Here is a 20872-nt window from a genome sequence, read left to right as displayed (position 1 = left end):
CTTAGGGTGCAGCGATGAAGGCGCACGACATGTCCCAATATAGGTACCACCCTAGCATGAACTTGACCAATAGGTCCCGTCGCTTCTCTGGGTCCTCCAGTATCTTTTCTAGCAAGCTACGGGCAGCTTAGAGATACTCTTTTCCATAGTGGTTCAGGTGGTCCTCCGTCCACAACCATAATACACCCTGCAGGAACACAGTAAGCAGGGAGACAGGTTTAAGGTTGGCGCCATCCTGCATCTCACGCCGCAGAGCCTAGATGGCAAGGCCGCGCTCTTATAGGCAGGTGGTCAGCTCTTTCGACTCGAAGAAGTGCTCCTATCCTGCGCTCACGCTCTGCACCGCGTGCAGCAGCGACGGAGTGGACACGAGATGCTCGAGCAGGGGGTATGACAGGGGGTTATTCTCGGGGCACACGGTCATTATCCGGCTGGTCTTTTCGAGCCAGTACTGCAGGAGCTTCTTTTTGGGGTTCACAATGCCCAACCATGGCTCGGCGATGGGCTTAGTGATCATCCAGGGCATCTCAACCCGCCATCTTATTGACGGTATGGCGGAGAGACACACGGAGCCGCGTCTTTAACAGTGACTGCAAACTAGGTATTTCTCGTCGCATTTGACTCGACGCTGCTTGCACTCCTTGCATCCAGATCTGCTCTTGGGCTTTCGAGTAGCTGCGGGACCGAATGTCGGCGACTCAATCAGGCTCTTGCTGGCGTCGCTGGTTGTCGGTGCTGGGGGATCGTTCTTGACCCGGGACTGGAACTTATTCTCGGCAGCAAACCGCACGCGATAAGACGACCTCATGGCTACGATAATTTCGGTTCTGGAGGGGAGGGGGGAGAGAAAGGATCGAGCTATTAACTGAGTGGCGATGAGTTTATAGAGAAGAAATTCACGCCGAGCCTTCAAAAGTCAAGACCCCAAGGGCCGAGAAGCCAAAGGGGTAATAAGCGAGGGGGAACGAGTTAACCCGAGATAGACCGGAAGGTCACCATTGGCTGATAAGCGGTGGGTCTGATTGGTAAATGGGGATTGGGCTTGAATCTTGTCGTCGAGCTGACCCCTCTCCGCACCGAACCACTGTGACGGGTCGGTCGCATGACCCCTCTCCAAATACCTTCCTGGCACAGTAAGAAGGGGAAGGGTCTAAGTCAGTCAAAGCCGGGGGAACTCCAAACCAACCTCCGGCGGCGTTATTGGGGCGTTAGCGTCAGCAGGGGAGGCAAAAAATCCGGGGGAGGTAGGGGAGCCGAGTGTTCCCCCGTCTATGCTGTCGATTCACATCGCCCTTTGCAGGCGAGACAAGCCGATCTCCTCTACGTAGTACAGTAACATACAAGCCCCAGAGATGCAGGTTACTTGAACTCTTATTGGCTGATGGCCAGACCTTGATCTCCTCACAGCACTCTCCATGAGGAGCGGGGCAAGATCTTATCGTCTACTATATCCCCCTGTATGTTTTGGAGAACTGCTCGGAGAGTTAGACATCATTTCTGCAATCAGACTGCATAGTAGATACCCCAGCTTTGGCCGGGATCGGAGCTGTGGACGAGGCATTTCGGGAATATCCTAACGAATATTAAGACATGACAATAGAACGTCAGCTGTTTATCACCCAACAAGGGACACACAGTGCATAAGCTAACAGATCAAGATTTGGACTACAAATTCCATGCACACACTGTCTCGCCCATTGTCTAGTCTACTACAGGCCACCTCTAGAGTTTACATGACTTGTCCCCGCTGCCCATAGGAGCAAGCTCGATACCCTCCAGATCCACGTAACCGTAGACCTCCATCTTGTCCCCGTCTGCCTCCAAGGCCTTCTCCCACTTCTCAACACTCCGATTGAACGCTTCAACAACCTCATCATTGGTGAGGTCCATAGGACACTGATTTCTCCCGAGCTGGCGGATCTGGGTTCCTGCTGCTGTCTCGGTCAGGCCGTAGTCTTGATTGTTGATCTTCAGGACCACAGCCCCCGTATTCACCCTGCCCTCCAGAATGTCCTTGGGCAAGTTAGGCTCCGCGCAGAGGGGACGAGCCAGGCCAACTCCGTCAACGACATCCAGAGCCTTGACCATGGCGCTCACCGTGCGGAACCCTCCCGTCACAAAGACCTTGGTCTGCTTGAGTCTTGGCACAATCGATTCGGCAAACTCCAGGAAGAATGCCTCGCGCTTCTTGGTGTGTTCGTTCTTGTGCTCAAATGCCATGTCTTCGTAGGTACCGCCCGAGAGCTCCACAAAGTCAAACTGACACTGGTGTTCGAGCAGTTCGCAGAGCTCAGCGCACTCTTCAGGGGTGAATCCCTTCTCGTCAAACTCAACCGAGTTGAGCTTCACGCCGAGGACAAAACCAGTTGAAAGAGGGATGCGTGTTCTAATCGCCGCGACAATCTCCACGATGATGCGAGCTCGGTTCGAAACGGAACCGCCGTACTCGTCGGTGCGCTGGTTTGTCCTGCGAGAGAGGAACTGAGAGAGCAGGTAGCCGTGAGCACCATGGAGCTCTACACCGTCGAACCCGGACTTGTAAAGATACTCGGCCGCATGTGCAAACGCTTCCACGAGGCCCTTGATCTCTTGGTGGCTGGCAGCATGCGGCTTGGCAAACTTCATGCCCCAGACCTCCTTGGTGAGGTGGACAGCCGACGCCGAGACAGGATCCGAGTTCAACCGGCTCTGAACCTGCCGACCAGCATGAGAGATCTGACCGATCATCAAGCTTCCGGCGTGGTTGCCAGCCCAGGCAAGACGTTTATAGGCCTCGAAACGTGGCCCTTCGAAGGGGGCGTCGGGGGGGATGATCAGGTTGCCGGGGCCCTCGATGTTAATGGGGTCGATCATCAGGTTTCCGGTGAGGATAGTACCGGTACCTCCTTCTCCGAACCACTTGAAGGCATTGATGATATCGGGGGTGGGGATGCCGCGTTTGCTGATATCCTTGGTGTCCCAGGTGCACAACCTTTCGGTCATGGACGCTTTCAGGAATCGATTCTTGGCTGTTCTTTGGGAAAAGGCCAGCTTGAGAGGTCTACCCAGTGCTGACACGTCCGAGACAGGCCGGTCCTGCCCGTATCGTTGCTTGGCCATGGTGGGAACTGGCGCGTAGTGGTTGAGGAGGAGGCGGTAGGATGTCGAGGAGAAGAGAATGGCAGTTGGGTTGCGATTCTTGGCTAAGGAACGTATGAAGCAAGCAATGAAGCATAACTAAGGACGAGCGTCTGTGATTTTAACCTCGCTCCTGAGCAAGCATCAGTAAACCACATGTTTCCTTGTTTGTCTAATGACCGAAGCAGCATGCTGAAAGAATTGGATTTCAAGGCAGCTCAATTAGTCATTCCGAGCGTGGTACGTACACGGCTTGATCCGGTTAGTGTTGCCGGGCTCGGATCTGCGATAGACCCACTTTCCTAAAGCGGACGGAATCCGAAGCTTCAGATCGGGACCCACTTTGAGTTATTTGTCGGCGTCATGCGGAGTATCACGGAGTGCGTTCCGCAGACTCAACTCGGGGGCCGGGCAAGCCAAAGCTCGACTAGAAGTCATATCATTTTGGCTGTTTCTGTCTCTGGTCTTTTTGAGTTATTCTCTTCGGCCACGGAACCCCATTTGTGTAGCTGGGGAGGATATGAGGATGAGGACGTGAAGGGTATCACAACTCTGTCAAGGCGGAATAGGTACTACGGACAACAGGTAATGTCTAGTCAGCTTTTCTAACGTGGCCGAAAAAAGTAAGAGAATCAAGAAGAGTTTTAGATAATCCACTGGCCAATGCTCCCCTCGGATTAGATGCCGGCCTTGACCACGGCTCTGAGTGTAGGAGTCTGGGAGGTGCCCCTTATTAGTTACCTGTTCAGGCATTGTTGCGAGTGGAAAGATGAGTGCCCAGTGCGCAACTCAGATCGAAACCCGTCAAACCATCCGAAGAAGCCCTACCTCTTCGGTAATAATTCCGAGACTCTCGCTGCAATCCTTGTCACCCATATCCCAACTTCTAAGGGGCTTGGCAACATCCCAAGCCTCATATGAATGGCCATCCATCCACCTTGAACAACATGTTGGGTTTTAATTCGCCATATTGACCTTCCCATCTTCAAAAACCGCTCAAGATCAACTGAAATGGCTACCAACGTCTTCGCAGACCTGACAACTCCGAACGGTATCCGGTACCGGCAGCCCTTGGGTTTATTCATCAACAACGAGTTCGTCGAGTCCAAGTCCGGCGAGACGTTCCCAACAATCGACCCCGCGTACGGAATCCCCACAGTTCTATGACTTATAGCTCCTGACCACTTGTAGCACCGAGAAAGAGATTGCCCATGTGCACGCGGCCGGTGTCAGCGATGTCGAAGATGCAGTACATGCTGCTCGTCAGGCATTTGAGGGAGCCTGGTCTGACGTTAAAGGGAAAGACAGGAGCCGGTTGTTGTACAAATTGGCCGATCTCGTAGAAGAGAACGCACAAGTTCTTGCCGCCATCGAGTCATGGGACAATGGTAAGGATAAAGCATGGCCTGTGATGGGTAACAGACTGACACTGGCAGGCAAGCCATACTCGACGGCCCTCCTAGAGGATATTCCAGAGGTCGTTGACGTGTTTCGATATTATGCCGGTTGGGCGGATAAGAGCTAAGGACAAGGTACGCCTGGAATATCCTTGCATTCTTAGATGTTTGGGTGACTGACTAAACTGCACCCTGACAAGTGATTCAAACGAGAGGGACTCAGCTCAACTACACAGTGCCAGAGCCAGTTGGCGTCTGCGGACAAATCATTCCATGGAACTACCCCATCGTCATGGCCTCCTGGAAGGTAGCCCCAGCTATTGCTGCCGGAAACACGGTTATTCTCAAGATCTCGGAACAAACCCCTTTGTCGGCCCTCTTTCTCGCCAATCTAGTCGCACCAGCCGGCTTCCCACCTGGAGTCATCAATGTCATCAACGGCTTTGGGGCTGTTGCTGGCGCGGCGCTTGCCTCCCATACCGACGTGGATAAGATCGCATTTACTGGCTCTACCCAGACAGGAAAGGAGATCATGAAGTTGGCATCATCTAACCTGAAAAGTGTCACTTTGGAGACTGGAGGAAAATCCCCTCTGATTATCTTCAACGACGCTGATTTGCATGCTGCAGTTGCAGCTGCATATCCGGGTATCATGGCTAACGCTGGACAAAACTGCACTGCGAACAGCCGCGTCCTGGTTCAAGAAGACGTATACGACCGCTTCCTCAAGTTGTTCAAATCCAAGGCAGTTTCTGACGCCAAGATCGGGGACCCATTCGCCGAAGGCACCTCCCAAGGACCTCAAGTTACACAAGCGCAGTTCGACCGTATCCTCTCCTATGTCCAGTCTGGAAAAGATGAGGGTGCCAAGCTTGTGCATGGAGGCAAGGCATATAAGAACCTGAACGGCAAAGGCTTCTATCTCGAGCCAACCATCTTTACCCATGTTACGCCCCAGATGCGGATTTACCAGGAGGAGATCTTTGGGCCCTTTGTCGTCATCTTGCCGTTCAAGTCGGAGGCCGAGGTAGTCAAGATGGCGAATGACACCGAGTTTGGCCTAGCAGCGGCGGTTTTCACCCGCGACATTGCTCGAGCACATCGCATTACGCGAAAGATCAAGGCTGGTAGTAAGTTGTCCCTATACTTGAAGTGTTGTCGGTGGCAGGCATGCTGATAGTGGAACAAGCTGTATGGATCAACAACAGTCAAACCGTGGATCCTCGAATGCGTTTGGAGGCTTCAAGCAGTCGGGCATTGGTCAGGAGCAGGGAGAGGCCGGTATCAAGGCGTACACGAATTACAAGACAGTGGTCGTTGATTTGGCTCCAGAGTCGCACAGTCAGACTTCATTAGAGCCCAAGCCGTAAACAGCTGCCGCTATACCAATGTAAGACTCTGGAGTCAGAAAAGGGAGGAAACATCCCGAAGCGTCTCCAAGCGCAGTGCAACTGAAATATGTTTCCTGAGTCCATAGACAACTTTCCATAACAATCCTATTAAATAGTAGCTATCATATTTTACTTCGCCATGTCAAACAAAATGAAAGAGGTCTGTCGCATTAGGGCGACAAGGACTGGTGTCTCGGGTTAGAATATGAGCGCCTGGCGTACGTAGCGTTCCATCTCCCGTACAAGAATCTTACCGACACTCTATCCATGAAGTGAAAATGCAGGAAGGGCTGAATAATTATCTGCATGACAATTGCGTGCCTTCCTCAGATATAGATGGTCAGGTAGAGCTGTGTCACTGACAACGATGGAATGCACTTCGAACGCGGCCCAACAGGAACAATTAGACTTGCGGCGCCTACAAGTTGGTGGAGGTTCCTTGACGCTACCAACTCGGTCGTTGGATGATCTTCGCGGTACAGCTCAAAGAGGCAACTAGCTAGGCTCATCTGATATCCCATCTCTACCATGCTGTTGGCAGAATCGTGTCCAGGTTCAATGAGGCAAGTGAAGAAGCGCGTATGGGACAGGTGAAAAGCCGAAATTAGTAATAAGGATCTTGGTAAGAACATAGGCTGATTAATGGCAAATCGGCGATGGACAAGACTCTCAGAGTGCCTAGCTTCATGGCAACAATAAAGACGACACAATGTTGCCGCCGCCTCGTTGTTCTAGCCTCGGGTGTTGGATACAAAGGACTTGAGTGGAGGCATTTCACTCCCCTCCCGACTTACACCATAAAATCTCAGAAAACATGGCAACTTCACGCTCATTCACTCTTCAAGACGTTGCCAAGCATGACAGTGCCAATGATCCTTACATGGTCATCCGAAACAAGGTATACGACTGTACTTCTTTCCTTAAAAAGCATCCGTAAGTCGCCCATAGTACACAAGACAATCCCCCCAAACCTCTCCAAAGCCGAAAGATAGCTACTGACAGATTCGGTCACTGCAGTGGAGGAGAGGAGGTCCTGTTGGAGGTTGCCGGGATGGACGCGACCGAGGCGTACGATGAAGTTGGACATAGCGAAGACGCCGATGAAATCCTGGAACAACTGTATCTAGGGAAGATAGTAGCCCAGGTGAGTGTCATTCCATCTAAACCAGATAGCTCAAGTACAAGGCTTAGGCCGCTGACCACACTTCAGGCAACGCAAAAGGTAAAAGGCTTAGGGAAGAAGGAATTGCACACTCAATGGTCTTCCAATTTTCTTATTATCGGAGGATTAGTGGCTTTCATTGCTTGCGTGTTGGGGTATTTAAGACTGAGGATAGAGTAATTCCTAGATATTTATCTCTATTAAATGTCCTGTTCTCTATTTGCAGCCTCTGATCTGCCTTTGCCTGCCAGTTGGGCGCTTCAAAAACAGACAACACCCGGAACGGCACAGCGCCACTGGTGCAAAGGTCCTGGCAGCCATAAGGACTCAGGGCCAGGCATTTTGACAGTCAACAGCTCCATCTTGTGAGTGTCTCCAAATTCTCCGTGGCACGTTGGTCGCTATTGTTGGAAGCCGACAGCTGGCGAGAGTTGAGAATCGCGTCGGTCTAGGTTAGGTGCATCTGAGATAAGTACCTAACTTAAGAGATCATCCTCGGTAATGGCTATAGACGATACGATACCCGATTTACCAGCCAAGGACGTCATGTTTCGCATCTACAGGGACCTCCGCTTCAGTCCCGACAAGAAGCCATACAAGGTAACTGTCACGCCGATTTTCGGGTGCCTCGGTGAGGCTGAAGGTTGTAGGCACACTTTTCCGCAGCATGGTCCCGAACGGGACGAAAAGGGACATATGCGCACTATTACATACATTGCGAACCGGGGGCGTCGATGATTGCAGACGGTATCTTTGCTCCGAATGCCCAACAACTTCAAAGCCTCCGCTCGAGCATCGACGAAAGACCCGGGCGATGGCGTCGGACCTTGAACGAGAATGGCCTGAAGCAGTCTTTTATGCCTGGAGTTAAGCCTAGATCGGGAGAAGATGACGCGCTCAAGTGCTTTGTCCGTCAGAACAAGGAGTCTGCTCTGAAGACAAAGCCAAAGGTGGGCGACACGCTTTCGAACACAAGTTCAATAGCTAACTTAGAGGGCTAGGGGTTCATTGCTGACCACCGGGACATTGAACTCTTGAAGTTGAGGAAGTTTACTCTAACCAAGAAGATCCGGGACGAGTTGCTGCTAGCAGATGACACGCAAGAACAGGTCACCGAGGTTCTAAGACCCTTGGTCGGATTTGTAGGTTGACTGACTAAAGCCTTGTGACACTCTAGTCCATCGCTGACGCGCGTAGATTACCTTCCTGAACAGCATAGTGATGCCGGATGGGGACTCGAGTAGTTCGGAGAGTGATGGCGCCGGGGGGAGCGATTAGACTTTGGTATCTGATCAGGGGCCATTCGAAGGAGTTACTTCCGTAAAAAGTTACCGGAGACCGCGCCTATGAAACAATGAAGCTTATCAGCAATGAATGTGGAGATTGTGAGCCGTATCGTATCATTGATGTCGCAATGACTCATTAGTAGCTCGTAAGGTTGGGTGGTGCTTATCCAATCCCTCAGGCCCAAGTAACGTGGCCCCCACGAACTGCCGTGCTTGGGTGATGCCTAGCCTCCGCTGCCTGTCTCGTAGAAGCTCTCTCGACTTATAAAAGGCCAGGCAGCTGGCCTGGATTGTGTTGTGGCATCCTTCTTCTGGCACCGACCAAGTCAACACAATGGCTCACTTTGACCCCAATGACATGTCCCGCTTTGCCGGCTTCCACATCCTCGAAACTACCTACAAAGTCGTCTCCGATCACGAGATCGCCTGCCACGTACTCATCCCCAAGGCCCTATTCGAGCGCGCTAAACACAGTCCGACCGATCCTCGGCCGATCCTATTTCGCATCCATGGCGGCGGCTTCGTCTCCGGGTCGAGCCTTTTCCCAAACTTCTTCGCCCCGTGGCACCTCGAACTCGCAACTCGACACGATGCCATCATCGTGAGTTGTGACTACAGGTTGGCACCTGAGGCCAGCATCCACGATATTGTTGAGGACGTCGAAGATTTCTTCAGCTGGATTTATACCGATCTTCCAAGCTTTGTCAGTAACAGCGCAAATGTCAATGTTTACACCACTCGCATCATGACGGCCGGAGATAGTGCTGGCGGGTATCTCAGTCTTCTCGTTGGCCTCAACCATTCCAGTGAGATCCGCGCCGTGACAGCCTCGTACCCTCTGGTCGATGCCAAGAGTCCGCATTTCACAGAGCTGTACGAAAAGCCAATGTTTGGATTTCCCCATCTTCCGGTCTCCTTGTTGCGCGACCACCAGGCCAGGTGGAAGGCTCATGAAATCCCGCTCATTGTCTGAGCCGACCCTCAGTTCAAACGCGCCGAGCTGATGTTCAGCTTTGTCCAGAACGGGGGGTCCGGGGAGCTTTTCCCCAGCAACAAAAGGGATCTTCACATCTTGGAAAAGCTTGAGGATGGCGGTAGGTTCCCTCGGGGCGGTCTGTTTGTTTGGCACGGAAAGGGAGACACGGTGGTACCAGTCCAAGGAAGCGTGAAGTTGTCTGAGAAGATTGGCGAGGTCGATCCTGATCTTCCATTCACCTTGGCCATTCAGGAAGGTGATCATGGATTCGATGAAAAGTCGTCCATTGACGAACCATGGATGCAGGAGGGGTTGAAGGGTCTGGTTGCTGCATGGCTAGCCTGAAGCCTGACGATGGATACTAACGACTGTAGTACCAGCGCGATATGCCAGTTCTGGGGTCCTCTTGACGATGTACTCATGGTTTTTTTAGAGGCTTTCTTGATACTCTGGGATAGATGATTGTCCTATAGAATAGTCTAAATGCGGAATCAGTTCTTCCAACATTTCTTGCCTCCAACAATCACATCTTCCCATCGTAACCGCCCACTTGTGCTTCAACTATTTACCAACGAGGCTGCTAGGACTTGGGGTAATCTGTGTCGGCCGTGTTAGAACAGATAAATCTTGGCTTCTTAGAGAAAACTTGCCTGTGATTGTGCGTGCCGAGTTGCGTCCTGTCACCTCAACCTCGTCCCCGACACTGATGACCACCCCTTTATCTTCGGTCGATGCCGACGTAAGAAAGTCATATCTCCCAAAGATCGGGCTCCACTTCATTCCTGGATCAACCCTCCTATCTTTGCTCAGCTTCTTCAAGACCTTCCCTGCTTCGGTCTTGCCAGCCTTGCCGGTAGTGTAGTCAACATTGAGGGTACTGCATCTCGCACAATTTTGAGTCAGTGTCATGGTGAGGTTCCCACGAATCCGCATCTCAGTCCAAAAGTCCTCTTCATAAGCTTCTTTGGCCCCCGACACAACGATGTTGGCTCGGAACTTGGTGATGTCCATCTCCTCATCGTCTGGAAGCCTCTCATTGACGTCTTGGTAGCTCTTGGTGCTGATGATGAGGTAGGCAGCAAGGTCCGCGAATGTGATCGAGGGCCCTGTATTCCCTAGCGAATGTCTTAGTGGCTGCACAAGAGCGATACAGCTGGTGAGAAACAGTAACCCGGTGATAGTCCAAGAGATACCGCCCGTTGAGCCCCGGGGAAGTGAGTAATACCCAAGAAGCAAGGTGACAGGAATGACCGCCAACCAGGCATGAAGCGACTTGTTCGCCGGGGACGGTACTCCTTGGCCCGTGTTCCCCAAGACCTTCCTGCGGTGGTCCCCTATGTAGAGGAGCTTGACAGGGTATCCCAGCCGACGACTGAACCAGTCATTGTACTTGTCTCCCATGTCATATGCAGAGCATGGACTCAAGTGCATCATGACAGTCACTCGTGCCAACTTGTTCACATCCGGCTCCAGGGGTACTGATAGGGTAGACGGCTCAACATGCTTAGAGGGTTGGTCAAAGATATGGCTCAGGCCATATTGAACCTCGATGCTTCGGGGGCCATCCTCGGGGCTCAGCCTTGTAGTGAAGAGGCAGAGGGCGGGTCGAAGTCCAATATGGAGATTCTCTTTCTTATCGACATCCCAGAGCATGAAGTGTCGGTCGTATGCGAACCCGGTGGGCTTGCCATGTATGGAGGAAAGCGATACCCCTCTGAGGGACTTGATAGGATATGTGTAGACCTGCTGGTGTCAGTGCTTAGGCAGCGAAGGGCGCAGGCCGGAGAGGGATCTCAGATATACCGCTTCAACACGCATTGACATCGTGGCTACCCAAAGCTCTCACAGCTGGCTCCTGGCGTGAGGAAGTCTTTCTCTGGGCGCTCAATGGCCTGCTTGTCGATAGGACAAGGTCGGTTGTGTCGAGAAAGGAGGTACACAGACACAGAGAGTAGCAGGCCTAGGTGTACTCTTCGGTGCAAGATTGGCCAATATAGGGAGCACCAAATCGAACACTCAGTAGTGCCAACTAGCTACCCCGCAAGCGTCACTGGCTTTCTTGCCTTTTTGAGCTGAGTTCCAGGCTCGGCGCCGTGACTGAAGTCTCGCCGCAACCCCGTAACGTCAGGGTGCAGGCTGGGGTAAAAAATATGGGGCCTCTGAGGGAAGACCGGAACAGCGCCCCATGTGGGCATGGCCCTAAGATCGTCCACGGTAGCGCGGATAAGATGTTGGCCGATAACTCGCCCATCTCGCACTCCCGCTTAAAGTGGTAAGAATCACCTGCCCTGGTTTTTAAGTTTGGGCTGGAGCTACAGTAGTCCGTTCGGTAATCCTCGATAAGAACGCGGGGTAGACGATACTGTATACACAGTATCACCAACTATCCCTTTTCTAGGGGGCAAAGCATATAAATATTTCCCGCTCAAGAGCACATTCCTCTTTTGCGTTGTAATCTTCGAAGTCGGGTCTCTAATCTGTGCTCTCGCCCAGAACTCAACAACCCTCATTGTTGGCCGCGCCCTGTCAGGCGTTGGTGCCGCGGGCATCAGCTCCGGCGGGTTGACCATTATCGGGCATGCGGTGCCACCAGTAAAACGTCCAATGTTTACTGGTGTACTAGGTGCAAGCTACGGTACCGCGTCAGTCATCGGCCCTCTTATCGGTGGAGCGTTCGCGGAAAAGGTGTCGTGGCGGTGGTGTTTCTACATCAACCTCCCCATTGGCGGATTGAGTGCCCTCATTATATTGATCTTTTTTCACACACCGTCCCACGCCAAGCCACCGCAAAAGCCTCTCCTCGAGAAGCTGCTGAACATGGACATTGTTGGAACTGCAATGGTCATTGGCGCAATCACTTGTTACATCTTAGGGCTCCAGTATGGCGGGGTAACAAAGCCGTGGAACAACGAGAAGGTCATCGGACTCCTTGTTGGCTTTGGTCTTATTTGCATTTCGTTTGTTCTATGGGAGTGGTACCAAGGAGAACGAGCTATGGTGCAGCCGCGTCTCATAACAGACCGCAACGTCTGGGTACCGGCCACATATGCATTCTTCTACTCGGGGGGGTACTTCGTCCAGATTTTTTATCTTCCCATCTATTTCCAGAGCATCGGCGACACGAGCCCCACGGAGTCCGGTGTGCGGAACCTTCCGCTTATCATCGCCGTTACTGTCGCCACGATCTTATCTGGAGGATTTATTACAGCAACCGGCATTGCTTTCCCCTTGTTAGTCTCAGGAGCAGCGATGGCGACTGTTGGATGCGGCCTGATCTACTCCCTGGATATCGGTACCGGTGCCGGCAAGTGGATTGGATATCAAATCTTGGCAGGGGTCGGATACGGCATCAGCTTCCAGGTACCGATTATCATTGGGCAGGCAAATTCTGCAAACAGTGACCTGTCTTTGGTGACAGCTATTATTCTTTGTGAGTCAAATCACAGGCCCCCTTCCTTCCAATACTCATGCCTTTGTTCCAGTTTTCCAGACAGTCGGAGGCGCATTTTCGGTTGCGGCATCCCAGTCTGCCTTTGTCAACACTATGCTTGGAGCTCTACCCTCCGTTGCTCCTAACACTAACCCCGCTCAGGTCATCGCTACTGGGGCGACGCAGATACGACAAGTATTTCCAGCGGAGGAAGTAACTAACATCCTGGTGGCTTATATGCGAGGCATTCATGCCTCCTTTGCAACTGCAATCGGGTTTACTGGAGCGGCGTTTATCCTTAGCTTGGCCTGCAAGAGGAATAGACTGAACAGGGACTCTGTAAAGGTATCAAACAATGCTGCTTAGAGTTAAACTGAGCAGTGGGCTGTGTAGAAATTGTCACATGTTGAATATGTTTGAGCAATTCGCAGCCAATTATCCAAGTGTCATAGTTTTGGCATACCCTACTGTCCACATACCCATGTGTGTATGTATATTACGCTCGGAAGGCCACACCCAGAGGGCTCTGAAGTTAAAAATACATACAACTCTGTAGCCCTTGGCTTAATGTCGCCAAGCCCTTGTGCATTCCGCATTGTTCTTTCGGTCTAGTCATTACTCCACTTCTTAAAGAGCATATGCTTTTCCATTTCTGAGGCGGGAGACGTTATTATAACTAATTGGCAAGAACAGAAGGAAAGAAAGACACTGCATAGGACTACTGGCCCAATAGGATGGTTTCCGACGCCTTCTCGCTCAACATATAGACCCCAATGACCGGGAAAGCCCCTGGAGACCTGGGGAAGGCACTGGCATCGACGACTCGCAAGCCAGAAACACCACGGACACGGAACTTGGAGTCCAAGACTGCGTTTTTGTCAGAGCTGGGGCCGATGGAACAAGTGCCAATGACGTGATGTCCGAAGATATTTTCGCGGATGAAGTCTTCGTCATTGTTAGCGACAGAGCAGCTTCCATCGGCACCAACAGTGCCTGTGCATGGTGGCCAAGAGATGTTGTAAGGAGCGAATGGTGCCTGGACGCGGTTAAAAGCACGGCGACCCCAAGCGAGGAACTCCTTGATAGCGGCTATGTCGCCTGCGGCGCCTGTGCCGTTGAAATGTCGAAAGTTGATGTCAGGCGTCACGGTCGGATCGGCCGAGCGAAGCTTGAGGTATCCAGCCGTGCTGTTGCCATGTATATGGACGCTGTGCATGCCCCAGGTCGTTGGGGGATCATCCCACGATTGTCCGGTGTTCCGGGGCCAAAAGCCACGGAATCCGAAAGAACCGGGGAAGATGGCAATGTCACGCTCGTCATTGGTGGTGTAATTGGTCTTGAGGAAGGCCAGTTGGGTGAGACTAGGCTGAACGTATGGTCCCTGGCCTTGAAGATAAAGTGCAAGACATGGGTCGCCAGGAGCCCCGAAGGTGCACTGGGAGCGAGGACCGCCAGGAGCAGCCGAGAAATCGAAGGCCTGGGCACCGTGTCCAATGACGGCAATTTCGTTGTGGTCTTGCATGTTACGACCAACACCTGGTCGATCGGCGACGACCGGGATCTTCAGGGCCTTGAGGTCTGCAGCTGGTCCAATGCCACTGAGTAACAATAGCTGAGGCGAACCGAATGATCCACCACTGAGAATCACCTCTTTTCGAGCATAGACCCGACGTGATGTCTTCTTGACTGTCGAATTATAACGGAGGTCACCTTGGAAGGCGCTTTTGCCTTCTAGGTAGTCGAGGCCAATGGCTCGAGGCACTGAGCCTCCTCGAGGCTTGTCGAAGAGGACCTTTGTAGCGTAGGAGTTGAGGCGGACCTCCAGGGGGTACTTCTTATTGCCTTTCTCGTCAACGGCGCGCAACGTATCGAGCACTCGTGTCCTCGAGCTGTAGCGGGCCCAGGTGGTATTGGCATGTTGAGGCGCTCCCACCAGCCCTGTAATCTGGTCTCGGTCGGGGTTCAAGACTTGGTTAGGGTCAATGTTTAGGATGTTTGCCAGGTCCTCGGCATCTTGGCCCGCTTCGGCAGCCATGGCCTTTAGAACTGCAGTTGCTTGAGGTGAAGAGAGAAAGACGGTCCCGTTACCCAAAACTGTCTCAAGATATCCGTCGAAGCCGTGGCCCGGTGTACCACGTGGGCGGTATTGATTGTTCTCTAACTTAATGAACAGTTCCCCCATATGAGTAGCACTAGGATTTGGTGCGTTAGCTTACTGATTCCGTAAAGATCACAAGATGGAAAGAGTAGAACGGTTTGGGGATAACTTACTTCCATGAATCATCGCCTGTGAGGTTCTTGATATAGTCCCAGTCGCTATTGGCGGGAAGGACAGTCAGGGCAGAGTTGACAATAGACGATCCTCCGAGAGTAGCGCCACGGGGATATTGGATACCAACAATCTCTGCTCCGGCAGGCGCAGAGCTGCCTGGACCAACCCATAAATTTCCGTTTGGAAGCCTCCAGGTAAGATGTTGGTACTTCTTCGTCAATTCGACATCGTCGTAATGACGAACCCAATAGGTCCAAGTCAGGGCAGTGGTATCTGCGGTGTTTGTCAACGCAATGGCGTTCGTGATCATAGCAGCACTGTCGTCGTCGCCAGCCTCGAGCAAGAGAGTCCTGAAACCAGCTCGGGCTAGATTGGCGGCCAATGGGCCACCTCCAGGACCGGAGCCGACTACCACATAGTCGTAAGCGTCGACCGAGTTGGCGGTCGTTGCCGATGCAGAGACGGTGCTGGCGATAAGCAGGATGCTACCGAGGCTGGAAGCCGCCTTCCAGGGGCTTACAAACCGCATGATTATATAGCGGTGCGGATGCTGGATATTTTTGCGAGAGAGATCGTTAGAAGACCACCGGGGGTTGAAAAATGGATGTGATGAAGGGTGAAAGCTCCAGATAGATGGAGGACACATCCGTTTAAGTACATGTGGCTTTAGACTTCTGGTCCCGTGTTGACGGGATCATGCTCTGTATTTCAAAGCATTCGGATTTTCTCGATCCTAAAGTCCGGGACGGTGTGGTAGTAAAACCTAGAACGCCTTTAGTTTTGTATTTCAAAGCCATCAGACTTCTCAAGAATATTTCTGAAACAAACCTACTCCGTATTGCCCTTCACCATTCCAGGATTTAGATCCGCTTCTTAGTGTGATGACTTTATTGCTGTTTCCAGACTAGCCTCCATGAACTAAATAAGTGGGCCTCGCCACCCAGAGTTTTGTCTAAGCTCCAGACGCCGTAGACTCCTTCGGCCTAGGCTGAGTTACGGGCTGGTTGCGTTGGCGTACCTTAAGCGGCTGGCGACTCATCAATAAACAGTAGTCATCCATATGGAGGGAGTCTGCAATACTTCGATACTTCCACGTCTGCTTGATATTGTCGCTTCAGGCAGAAATTCTGTGATTTGGATCATGTGGTTGCCAGTCTTTCCCTACAAGAAGAGAAAGCCGTATTGTACTCCCCGGATGAATTAAGGTTTCCATGCCTGCTTGCACGGCTCAACCCGAACCAGGGAAACGATAACGAAATCGGGGCAATTAACCACACGACCCCGATCCACTGGGATCCATATGATTTTCTCCTGATGAAAGCCTTAGCCTCGAAACTCGGGCTAAGACTAGTCCGTCTGCTTTCTTTACGCCTATGTATGGCATTTGGAACGCTATAGTACACAGAATTAGGCATTCATTAAACTAGGACGATGGATTATACGTGACTCAGCTCTCTTGGCCCCCGAGACCGGACGGGCCCTGATCCTTTTATCTGCAAGTGATACGGATGAAGTCACCGCCAGGCGCAAGGGGCTCATCGTCTGGGGCGAGCCGCTCGAGATGCAGAACTGGGAGGCCACCCCCGGTTTTCTGGCGAAATGGACATGGGGTGTGTCAGATATAAACCACTGCTGCATTGCTCTGAGTGGGGATCCTCATTTTTGTAGCATGTAGTGTGGTGTCAAAATCTGTTGAAGTAAAAATGGGTTGATTGTGTGGTTATTAGTTCTAACTTCCATATATCCGAGAGGAGCACAACTCCTTACATAGCATCCACATCCCAGCCACCAGCAGGTCGGACCACCTTAGTCACACCGTCTCAACAGAGCATCAGTACCTCTGGCGTTGCTTCCCGGATTATGTGTGGTCCCAACGCGTCCCAGATACGCCATCGTGGGTATGGGGTTTTGGGTATGATGTTGAGAATTCTTCTGGTAGTTGGCGAATGCCTATTTATTCAAGGGCTATGGAATACGCGCTTCCCCAGATAAGACGTAATCAGACGCTGAGAAAAATGTCGAGAAGTTAAAGGCCAAGGATCAGAGGTCTATCGCCGAAGTGATGAAGTTCGATACGCGACTCCCGCGCGAATAAGATATTGCGAATTGTCTAGCTAAGTGTGACGATCGTTTGTTTCCTAAGGGATAAACCGGTCGTGTTGGGTTTATATTAGCAGAAGGGCTAGTCGCGTTGTCTTAAATAAAAAGGGGGATTACCACGTCTGGTATTGTGCTTAAGAGTATTGAGTGTAACTAAGTTGTATTGATAGCTGAGGTAGCTTATATATAAGAAAGTCCAAATGAGAGTGTGCTATATACCTGTGGTGCCGTTTGGGACTGAGTGTTCGTTCTGTCGGTCCAGGGCAGGACTGACAGGAGCGAGGGTCGGTCCTTGCGGTCCACGATAGGGACCGTGTTGGACGGGGTTTGGTCCTGCTGATTCAGGGCTTTTTCTGCCGGACGAAAAGTATGTAATTTATTCAAATACAAGCAATCCTTTGTACAGTAAGGACGGCGCTTAGGTTCACATTTCACTAAATAGGCCTCTTCTGAATAAAGGGAGGACCTCACTCTTTTCTACACCATGAAAGCATGATCTCTTGCAGAGGGACTAAATCTGATGATTAACAAGGCTTCTCAAGCATATGTCCTCAATACCCGACATCGACAGTCGCATAGGTTCCTCCCCTCTCTTCATCCTCCAGCGATTACTAATCTCTACCAGCTCCTCACAGCCCTCGACGGCCCATGACCACTTGGTAAGAAAGCCAGGAGTAGCCTCCCAGTTCTGCATGTCATGCGGCTCGCCCCAAATGATAAGGCCGTTGCGCCCGGCGGTGACGTCATCCGTGTCCATGTAACTCCCCGATAAGAGGGTCGGTGACTGCCTGAGTTTGGGGACGGGGGCGGAGAAGCTAACGGGCGTACCTCGCTGCCATGCGGCCGCTGTAGAGCTCATGAGCTCGCCGACGAGGTCTTGCCATAGTTCCCAATTGTCAAAGCGGCCTTCGCGCCGGATAAGGTTGTCGCGGACGCGGGCGAAAGGAATAATGTTGATCCAGGGGAAGTGGTATCGAGTTAGCTGCAGGTTGGTAGGGGCAAGGGCGGGAGGGATGTTGGGGTTGGGGGGGTAGCGGGTCGTGTCGTCTAAGCAGGGACCGAAAACGGGACAGGTCGTTGGGTCGGATGATACAGTATTCAGAGTGCGCTTGATGGAGATGAAGGCGCGAAAGACGTTGTACTGGATAAGATGAAGGAGGTGGTCGGAGGGGAGGGGGAAGTTGACGTTGAAGGGCTGGGGGGTTGAGGCCATGGTTATGACTTGGTCAAGGTGCGCCGTGGGCGGTGATACTCGGAGGACCGTGACACGTTCGGTAGTGGAGGGAGGTGTGCGGGACGGAGGATGGGACTTGTATACGGTTGTCGTGTCTGTGTCTGTGTCTTGGGAGGAGAAACTGTCGGCCTCGTCGACGCGCCAGCGCCTGACCTCAAATGGGGGCGACGCCTGATCTGTCTCGGTGTCTTTCCCCTTCAGTCGTCGTCCTAAAGGCGTTTATGAGCACTGCTGAGGATGTGGAACCAAGGGAACGACTCACGACGCGCTCTTTGGTTCTTCCGGTTCTGGAGCTTTCTGCGCTGCTTGCTGGTCTCGGCTTCTGCGAGACCATGACTGGCATGTCCCATCATTCTGATTTGCCCAACGTGAAGTTCTGTTCTGTATCCTCTCGGCTTTGAGATGTAATGAGGAGAAGTGAAGAAAGGAGGCAGACGAGTCCTTCGGCCTCTCTCAAGAGCTGAGAGTCCCGCCCGCGCTAATGCAGCAAGCCCACAGTTAAACTACGCAAGCTAGACTGGACGAGGACAAAATGTCATCAGCTCCATAGTATCCCTTGAGTTGTGGAAAACCTCCTGGCCGTACCGAGCCCCACATCGCCCCACCTTCTCAGAGGTACATGAGGGGAACCTTTTGATTCCACCTACATCCCCATAGAAATTCTTTCATCTTAATTGATGACTTCCTAATCGGCACCTATAGAGATATCAGAGGAGGCTCTCAACGCGTATGATGACAGAAGCGTTATCAATGAAGATAATAGCCTCTAAGAGCATGAGGGTGAACACCCGGAGACCAGCCTTTACGCCTGCTAAAGACCGAGGCTTTGATTTTTAACCCCTCGAGGTGCCGCGGCGAGAGCTTCTCGTCAAGGAGCTACCCTAGGACCTGTTTGTCTCTCAATCAATTTGAGGATATGAGTGGTGTGATGTAGCAACTTGTAACTCGAGATATTGCTGGTACTTCTAGCATAGGCTAAAATTAGGGGAGGGATTAGGTACCACTGAGCTAATGCGTTTTAATTGGCCTCCCCCCCCCCCTCCCCCTGCCGTGACCTGGCGGGGGGTTCTCCACAGCCCAAGGGATAGTACCTTGACAAGTCCGGCGGGCTAGGCCAGAAACAGCAAGAATGTCATCAAACCAGGAACGACAGTCGACTCTACTAATATCTCGTAATCTTGATCTAGGTTTCTTAAACATCTCTCTCAATACGCGGCGTTAAGATTTTCTATCATGTCCTATCTCCATCGAGTCTCTAAAGTGGATGTTGATTTGTAAGTTATTTTCTACGTTGTGGTCCTGTCAAGTGATACTCTTCCCGAATAAGGTGTAATAGTGTTGTAGCAGCCTGGAGAGCGAGACTATATAACCCAACTGTCCCCTCCCACTTCAACTCACACTCACAATCATTCGATATCGTCAATACTAGACCTTTCCCCTTTGCAACTATTAACTCTTTCGGACCGATTAAGTCATCCCCTATCACCGCTCATCATGTCTCGCTACGCCGCTGCCCATATCAAGCCCGAGGGCCCAGGCGATGCCCGCCCTACCGCCCTCCAAATCATCCAAGACGAAGGCGCCGAGGGCACGCTCCAGGGCCAGGTTATTGTTATTACTGGCACCTCCTCTGGCATTGGTGTCGAAACTGTACGCGCCCTCGCCGCTACTGGCGCTACCCTTTACCTTACAGCCCGGGATCTCGACAAGGCCAAGTCCGCCCTTGATGGCATCTTCGACCCCTCCCGTATGGAGCTGTTCCAGATGGATCAGGCATCCCTGTCCTCTGTACGCGATGCCGCCACTGCTATTCTTAACAAGACCTCCAAGATCCACGCGCTCATCAACAATGCTGGTATCATGGCTATCCCTGACCTTCGCTTTACTGTCGATGGCCATGAGCTCCATTTTGGCACCAATCACCTCTCTCACTTTCTCCTCTTTATGTTGCTCAAACCCGCCCTCCTCGCCGCCGCTTCCCCTGGTCTCCCCTCTCGCGTTATCAACTTGTCGTCCTCCAGTCATAACGTCCATGGCATCAACGACGCCGATGACTACGACTTCCAGCGCGGCGACTACGATCCCAACGTTGCCTACGGCCAGTCCAAGACTGCCAACATCTACATGGCCAACGAGATCGAACGCCGCTATGGCGCGCAACACCTGCACGCAACCAGTGTCCACCCAGGCATTATTCCCACAGGGCTGACCAGGCACATGCCGCCCGACGCCTTTAAGGGGATGGAACACGTGATGCCAATGATGAAGAACGTGGAGCAAGGCGCCGCGACGACGGTGTGGGCGGCCGTCGGTAAGGAATGGGAGCATCAGGGTGGCAAGTACCTTGTCGATTGTGCTGTGGCCGAGCCAAGTAAAGGCGGTGAGGACAAGATACTCACGCCCACGTATGCTGCCTGGGCCTATGATGCCGAGAAAGCGGCAAGGCTATGGAGGGACTCGCTCAAGCTGGTGGGGTTGGAGGATGAGCAGTAGAGGACGAAGCGTCG

The 20872-nt window shown here is 52.2% G+C and overlaps 8 protein-coding genes across 8 annotated transcripts; 4 read left to right on the top strand and 4 right to left on the bottom strand.

Annotated features, from left to right (window-relative positions):
- Window positions 1–1722: 1722 nt before the first annotated feature.
- Window positions 1723–3099, bottom strand: MRS44_013039 (uncharacterized protein; the record flags this gene model as incomplete). Its single annotated transcript, XM_046273069.2, has 1 exon — window positions 1723–3099. The coding sequence occupies one exon, from the start codon at window positions 3097–3099 to the stop codon at window positions 1723–1725; it is 1377 nt and encodes a 458-aa protein (XP_046126403.1).
- A 1029-nt stretch (window positions 3100–4128) lies between these two features.
- MRS44_013038 (uncharacterized protein) lies at window positions 4129–5884 on the top strand (the record flags this gene model as incomplete). The annotated part of the gene is made up of 5 exons (XM_065619019.1): window positions 4129–4259; window positions 4309–4505; window positions 4554–4622; window positions 4715–5644; window positions 5754–5884. 5 exons carry the CDS (start codon window positions 4129–4131, stop codon window positions 5882–5884), a joined length of 1458 nt encoding a protein of 485 aa, XP_065475091.1.
- An 835-nt stretch (window positions 5885–6719) lies between these two features.
- On the top strand, window positions 6720–9674 carry MRS44_013037 (uncharacterized protein; the record flags this gene model as incomplete). The annotated part of the gene is made up of 8 exons (XM_065619018.1): window positions 6720–6838; window positions 6908–7049; window positions 7097–7127; window positions 7603–7667; window positions 7718–8017; window positions 8069–8209; window positions 8625–9226; window positions 9365–9674. 8 exons carry the CDS (start codon window positions 6720–6722, stop codon window positions 9672–9674), a joined length of 1710 nt encoding a protein of 569 aa, XP_065475090.1.
- Window positions 9675–9890: 216 nt separating this feature from the next.
- On the bottom strand, window positions 9891–11153 carry MRS44_013036 (uncharacterized protein; the record flags this gene model as incomplete). Its single annotated transcript, XM_065619017.1, has 2 exons — window positions 9891–11072; window positions 11133–11153. The coding sequence occupies 2 exons, from the start codon at window positions 11151–11153 to the stop codon at window positions 9891–9893; spliced, it is 1203 nt and encodes a 400-aa protein (XP_065475089.1).
- A 780-nt stretch (window positions 11154–11933) lies between these two features.
- Window positions 11934–13125, top strand: MRS44_013035 (uncharacterized protein; the record flags this gene model as incomplete). Its single annotated transcript, XM_065619016.1, has 2 exons — window positions 11934–12759; window positions 12812–13125. 2 exons carry the CDS (start codon window positions 11934–11936, stop codon window positions 13123–13125), a joined length of 1140 nt encoding a protein of 379 aa, XP_065475088.1.
- Window positions 13126–13477: 352 nt separating this feature from the next.
- Window positions 13478–15560, bottom strand: MRS44_013034 (uncharacterized protein; the record flags this gene model as incomplete). The annotated part of the gene is made up of 2 exons (XM_046278967.1): window positions 13478–14951; window positions 15031–15560. 2 exons carry the CDS (start codon window positions 15558–15560, stop codon window positions 13478–13480), a joined length of 2004 nt encoding a protein of 667 aa, XP_046126396.1.
- A 2082-nt stretch (window positions 15561–17642) lies between these two features.
- Window positions 17643–18718, bottom strand: MRS44_013033 (uncharacterized protein; the record flags this gene model as incomplete). The annotated part of the gene is made up of 2 exons (XM_065619015.1): window positions 17643–18574; window positions 18628–18718. 2 exons carry the CDS (start codon window positions 18716–18718, stop codon window positions 17643–17645), a joined length of 1023 nt encoding a protein of 340 aa, XP_065475087.1.
- Window positions 18719–19859: 1141 nt separating this feature from the next.
- On the top strand, window positions 19860–20858 carry MRS44_013032 (uncharacterized protein; the record flags this gene model as incomplete). The annotated part of the gene is made up of 1 exon (XM_046281632.1): window positions 19860–20858. One exon carries the CDS (start codon window positions 19860–19862, stop codon window positions 20856–20858), a length of 999 nt encoding a protein of 332 aa, XP_046126394.1.
- Window positions 20859–20872: the final 14 nt, after the last annotated feature.

The sequence above is a fragment of the Fusarium solani genome (assembly GCF_023522795.1).
Source record: "Fusarium solani strain SB1 chromosome Unknown bctg00000008, whole genome shotgun sequence".
NCBI lineage: Eukaryota > Fungi > Ascomycota > Sordariomycetes > Hypocreales > Nectriaceae > Fusarium > Fusarium solani.
The sequence above is the reverse complement of the archived record's forward strand: the minus strand, read 5'-3'. Positions and strand labels throughout refer to the sequence as shown.